Source organism: Copadichromis virginalis, linkage group LG16 (assembly GCF_057382275.1).
Source record: "Copadichromis virginalis isolate Kocher_CV1m ecotype Utaka linkage group LG16, C_Virginalis_male_GT1.1, whole genome shotgun sequence".
NCBI lineage: Eukaryota > Metazoa > Chordata > Actinopteri > Cichliformes > Cichlidae > Copadichromis > Copadichromis virginalis.
The window spans coordinates 39563369-39570240 of NC_140633.1; the positions used below are offsets into that span (position 1 = coordinate 39563369).

At 40.8% G+C, this 6872-nt stretch overlaps 1 protein-coding gene across 1 annotated transcript; it reads right to left on the bottom strand.

Moving 5' to 3' along the window:
• Positions 1-323: 323 nt before the first annotated feature.
• Positions 324-3250, bottom strand: LOC146691373 (uncharacterized). The gene is made up of 3 exons (XM_085435427.1): positions 2578-3250; positions 1598-1758; positions 324-1401 (listed from the first exon to the last, which is right to left on the bottom strand). The coding sequence occupies exons 1-3, from the start codon at positions 3041-3043 to the stop codon at positions 1057-1059; spliced, it is 972 nt and encodes a 323-aa protein (XP_085291553.1). The 5' UTR covers positions 3044-3250; the 3' UTR covers positions 324-1056.
• Positions 3251-6872: the final 3622 nt, after the last annotated feature.

Consider the following 6872-nt stretch of genomic DNA (forward strand, 5'->3'; position numbering starts at 1 on the left):
GAGGACGTAACCAGAGTGGTGACGCTGTGACGTAGTTTTACGGTATGTAAATACGCGGATATGTTAGGTTATAGCAGGTAATCATCCTTTAAATGGTTCAGCCACACTGTGTCTACTTTATTAAATTATAGAACTTTAATTATAATTCATAATCCAAAGTTTCTCATTTTTTTTCAACAAACTTGAAAACACATGAATTTAAGGTAATTTCGAAAATTTTATTAAAAAGCAAACAAAAACTCTGACACTGCATTGCAAAAAAAAGAAATATATTAAATTCTATAACTGTTAAATTATATATTTTTTACAGAGTACAAGGGGGATGAGAAGGCAAACTTGAGAAGCAAGGCATGCAGATATTTCACTGAGTCCATGGCTTTAACTAAATACAAGCATTTCCAAGAAACTAAAACAAAGGGAAAGCATTCAATATCATAAAACAAACTAAATTCCTAAAAGGAAATACAGTAGCAACACAACAGTGTGCCTGTTATTGTTTATAATGCCCTGAAACATCACCTGAGTTCACGTAAATCATGTATTGTAACGGACCGGGAAACCTGGATAATATTACCATCCACACTGACACCATTAGTTTTATTTTATGTCTGTCTCATTGTCTACTACCTTCTATGAAAGTGCCATTATCACTCGTTCATGTAGTTTAATTGCATGCGCGTACAAAGATAAATGTGTTTATTGCAGGTGGCAGGACAGGGAAGTGGGCTTTAAGTCATAAAGATAAATTCAAAAAGTCTGAATTATTTGTTGATTTTAAAGTCATAACTCATGGATGGATAGCTGGCTATTAAAGCATTAAATGTTCAGGTACATAACAATTGAACAGTTCTGATTTCATGTAATATTAATAACAGACTGAGATGTTTGGAGTTGGTTTAGCACTATGATCCAGGCTGTTAAAAAACAAACTAACCAAGCAAAACTTTTAACAAAACGTTGTTTTCATTCCACCGTCTTCGTGCACAGGATTGCAATGGCATTACTATTTTAATAATAATGAGCATAAGAAGACATATAATAAAAACATGGACGAGTTTATGATGGGAAAGCCCCAGTTTTTGTTCCTGGGCCTCCCTCCTCAGTCTCCTCCTCTGAGTAAGAGTTGTAGTTTGCCATTTCTCCTCCTGAATGCCTCGTGAACCCAACAGAGCCAAAGGAACTTTCTCTCAGCTCTTTTATCTGCTCTTTCTCATCCTCGTGTTCCCCTGCTATCTCCTCCTCATCCTCTAGGCTCAAGGTGCGAGAGCCACCGTGACGTTTGATACTCTTCAAATCCATCCCGCTTCTTTCTCTGTCCGCGAGGCTGCTTGGAGTTACTTGTTCCCTAGTTTTGCGACTTCTCTTCCACTTCATCCGCCTGTTCTGGAACCAGATCTTAACCTGGAAATGGCAGGAATCATCACAGTTTGGACTATTTAGTAATGTAGCTGGCTGAACTGAGAATAAATGAAGTTGGTATATGAAATGCTGACAAGAATGTAGTAAAAATCAAACACCAGGGAGCTGTTAATGTTACACACAAAAAATAGCCATTGTTGGCTTATATGGTCATTCACTAACTTTGTCAGCGTCTAACCTGAGTCTCTGTTAGCATGAGCGAGGTGGCCACTTCAAACCGTTTAGGCCTGGATAGGTACTTGTTGAGCTTGAACTGGTTTTCCAGTTCCAGCAGCTGCTGACTGGTGAAAGCTGTTCTGGGCCTCCGACACTTCCCCAACAAACCTGTCTGAGATGGTGCTGAGGAGAAACCAGACAAATTATTTATGACATATCAATGATATTAATTTGTCTCTGCAAGTGGAAATATTTCACTTGTTATGACTGGTAGGCCTGTAAGGAAGCAAATCATATGGCGGCCTACACAAAAGGTAATCTATAAATGGGATTAAGGAGGAAAGGAAATATTACAAAATCCCAAATCCTGGTTTCTCATTGCTGCCACGGCCGACCTGTGTCACAGTGTTTCTGTCAGTTAACAGTTATTGCTTTGATGGAGGGTCATGATAACAGGATTGCTGCAGAGGAGTAATAAACCATCACAGGGGTCCATTACCTTAATGAAAACACTATAAGTGTGATCAGTTGACTGAGGTCTGTATCAGGTGTTACCTTTACCATAAACAGTGCATGTTATTTGTATGACATAAATCGTCCTCAAACTACAGCTTCTCAATGTCAAAGCACTTTCAATACGAACACACAGGTAATAGTGATCTTTACAATAAACGACCTCAGAGAAAAACACATGCAGCTGTGCACCAAACAATCAATAACTAAAGAAAAAATATAGAATCAATTTATGAAGTGCTTTATTGTTCTACATAAATTAACACACTGGCCAAATACGTGATCAACAAAGAAACACTGCAACTATTAAGTTATTATTTAAATGTTAATACCAAGCAGAAGAATGTTATAACAAGTTTTATTAAATATTCAAAAACTTTGATCCAAAAATTAAGATGTTGAAAAATTCTTACCATGTACGAAAATAACAATGATAAAGTTTATAGGCGAGAAAAATGCAAATCTGTGGAAACAAACACGCAAACTCACCGTTATACTCTCTGAGTCTGGGCATCATTATCCCGGCTCTGATCCAAGGCTCCAGTGGGAGCGTCCCGGTGACCCCCTTCAGCTGCTCCGGATACGGATGGACCAGCTGCGTGAAGCCGGGGTACATGAAGGCGGTGTGCTGGCCTCCGAGGGCCGCCACGGGATACACAGAGCTCGGGTGCATTCCGATGAGACCCACCTGATGCAGGGCAGGGAATGCCGACTGGGACAGGTTGAAGAGATGAGACTTGGAGAGGACTTCAGACTGCGCCGGAGACGAGTTTGAGGAGTTTGGATGAGGGGAGGAGGGCGTCTCTGAGCCGCCGGTCGACAGCGGGCTGTCTCCGGGGCTCCTGCTGTGATACAGCCCGGGGGACGCACTGTCCGTGTCCGTCCTCTGGTCCACGTCGTGCGCCAGCAGCGCATCAATTCGAAAGTTTTTGGATTTCTCCATGTTGGCTGTCATTCTGACTCGAGATGTGTCCTCTGAACAGTTGATGTTATTTCGTGTGAAGCGTTTTTGTTGTTTTTAAAACCCGAACCTAAACTTCAATAATGAAATAAACTCTTCTGATGAACTTTCGATGTTTCCCTAAGGTCTTGATACACGGGTTAAGCTTGTCATTCCCACTCACGGAAGAAATGCCTTTTTTCTGACCCACTGCACGAACTCTGCGTGTAAAAAACACTTCACCGCTCCGACAGTGAGCGCAAAAATTACTCGAACCCAAGCGCACGACAAAGTCTGCTTTGTTGTGATTGGCCAGAGCTCTGCAGAAGCACAGGGGCAGGAACTCACAAACTCTTCTGGTGTTAATTGATCTCGTCCTTCTTATGCATACAACTAGGTCACAGAAATGGCTTCCTGTAAGCCCCTGTTAGAACCATTTACGCGTCAATAAATCTCAAAGCAGAAAAGATTAACCTGTGTAGGAGAACTTTGTAAAAAGGAAAGAAAGATTAATAATGTGAACTTCTTCTTCCTTAAATGTCTGCGTCCTCTATCTTTAACCCTGTTTCAGGTGAAGTCGAGGTGTAGTTTTCTCACACAACCTCTTACACACTCATTATATTACACATCCAACATGTGTGAGGTGCAAACACTCTTGACGACTATATTGCCTTAATTGCTGTAATCTTACTTAGAGTTATGACAAAAATTAATCATTTTACAGCTAACTCTTGATTAAACTTTATAGCCTGCTAAGGTTGACAGAAACCCAACTGTTCTTATCAGCAGCCGCTTCCATGATTATCGTCATCACCACACTACAGAGCACATAAAAGGGCAGTAAACTGAGAGAAAGCAAACTTTTCTTTGTTTTCCCCTCCTGTAGATTAGAACCACACCGGCAAAGTAGACACAGGTGACAAAAAACACGTAGTAGTTGGCATTTATTCTTCAATTATACACACGGTGCATGCAACCAAGATTTGGAAAGGGAAGACAGTTTTCTTCTTCGTCTATTGCATGCAGTAGTATATTTTATATATTAATGTGCACAAAAGAGGACGGCATGTAAGTAGTTATAGTTTTCCAGGAGATCTTCCCTTCAACCTAAACTGATTCCTACGTGTCGCAGACAAACAGACAGACAATATCTTAATTAGAGGCTGAAACTGAGCAATTAAGCGTCGCTTAAAGGGTTCAGCCTTCATCTATATAGACTATTTTCCACAGTCACCAGGTGTGATTTCCTGCTGGACTTTACAGGATTGATAAGAGACAGTCATTGACCTGGGAAAACAAACTGTTCTCATGTCCAAGACAAATACACCAACACCTGCTGAACTGAGCACACAGCATTTAAGAGAAACAGCCTACGTGTTTAAAGTAAAAGTTGCATGTGTGTGCTGGAACGTTACATATACATATATATATTTGAGTAAATCATCAGCCGCCTCCTTTGACTGGAAGAGCTGTGCGTATAGTAGGAGTTAATGTTGTGTAATTATTATAACTTACATCACTGATCAAATATTAAAGCATGGGCACAGCAAGGTGTCTTATCCATGGCTAATGCACCCATCAGCGTGCTGCACAAAACTGTGCATGAACAGGAAGAGTCCACAAAGCAGTGTACATGTTCATCATATATTCTATAACATTTATTATGTATCCTGTTTTAACAAGAGCAAGCAATTTGATTGCAAATTCTTGGGTATTTGTTATAAAGTAAATGCTTTATGTTATAGCATGGGCGACTCGTTCTCGGTGTCTTTGATGGTCAGATACATCACTGTGATGTTGGACAGATCCAAGGCTGTAAAAACCGACTGTAAAATAATTACCACCCTGTGATCTCTTCTCCGGGCATTAGATAAGGCAGAGCGAGGATATAGCTCACCATTAAATACAGTCTGTCTAACATTTCTTGATGGCCAAGCATAAATATCATAACCTTTGAGATAAGGTTCTGTAGGCTGATGACATTGATATTTAAAATTTAACACCAAATAGAAACAGCGTGTTTGGTAATATATTAGAATTGTGATTTATGGTCATTAGACTGCCATTTTAATCATCCTTAAAAAAGTCTTTGTTTTCATATAACATCTGTGCATAGATGGTTTCTGTTCATTGCACAGCAGAGATGGCCTGTTATAAGATATCGTTCTACATCTGTTTTTGTTAAACGGAGACATTATTCATCAACCACATTCACTCATCTTCAGCTATAACAGCGCAAATCAGGAGTGGGCTGCAAACTTTTTGTCGTTGTTCAGTTTTCAGATACGTGTTGTTAGAAGACATGACTGAAATTTAAGAGTTAACACAGGACGTCGGTTCAGGGGGGAGAAGAGTTTTTAAGGTGAAAGGCTGTGATGTAGGCTTTTGGGTTGTCTTCATTACATTTAAGGAGGAATGTGTTCTCTCCTGGCAAAAAAGTTGTCCTTCTTGGTCCAATTTAACACAAAAGAAACTGAAGGAAAGAAGCAGAGCAGATGTTTATTCTTTCAGAAGGATGGCTGCTCTTCCATTCATGTTAAAATCCTTGATTTAAATTAAATGATTTACAATTTAATGCATTTTATTTAACCTCCCTTTCTTGTTGTCTTTCTATCATGCACACACACACACTGGTCTGACAAGAGCAACAATGCAGATCACAGAGTTATAATGGATAAGAGCAAGCCACAGAATAGAAAAACAAGCCAGCCCATCGCTCCCCTCTACCCTCAGCTGTAAAAGAAGCGTTTATGTCGCCTCTTTTCATACACAAATGTAAAGAAGGTGGGCGATTCTGTCAGACCTCTATAGTTAAATGGCAAAAAGGTTACCCCATTCTTGAAGTGCAGAGGCAGAGCCGATTTTATTTCACTTATTTTATGCCAAGAACCTGTTTGTTAAACGGGGTCTAGTGCAGCAGTGAACCTCTAATAGAATTTGTGCAATTTAAAAAAATAATAATTTCCACCCACATTTGGCTACAATGTGGGTGGAAATTATGCACATCATCTCGTGACTCTCATGACTTTGCAAAGGGCAGACTCTGTGCAGGCTTCTGTGGGTATTTTCCAATAGTTGACACTAATGATTGCTGCAAGGTAGCGCCTGAGAGTTCAGCAGCATGTTCCCATCATCAACACCACGCAACCAAGGAAAGATACGGGCGTCAGACAGGGATTAACACGCCACGCATTTTAGTAAAGTAAGACATGACAGTGTATCCCAGGAGACTTTGGGTTGAGAAGAAAATTCCCCCAAATTCCCAACAGATAGAATATAATAAAGCCTGTTGTTCCCCAGCTGTCTGCGTCCTATTGTGGAATCTAGTCCAAAATCTGCTTTTGGATTCTATTGTATCTTTTGTCGTACCCTCGTTTTGCTCCGATTGGCCTAATGGACCGCAGGGGAATGGAACACTTCCTAGTTGAGCAGCGGTGGGTGTTCGGGGTTGCAAGGTTCAACATTGTTCAAAATGAGTTGATTAATGACAGCCTTCAAAACTCAGACCGGGAGATAATGAGGAGGACAAGAGGGAGGGATGGAGGAGGAGGAGAGGGAAAGGAGGCGAGGCGGAGAGCTGAGATTGGATGATTATTACTTAGCACAGTTAAGGGTGAGATGACAGTACAATGACAATGAGGCTTCAGGGTAGAAGTGGAGGAAGAGAGGAGGCACATAGCTAATTACTCCTAAACAGAGGTCTGTGAATGATAGGAGGAGACAGACACACGTAGAGCTGGTTAGCACACAAAGACAGGGGCAGTGACTGGGCCGCAAAGGAGTGGCTGGAGAGAGTAGTTAAACATCTGTTGCTCTGTGGGACACCCAGTCTGCTCCTCAGAGC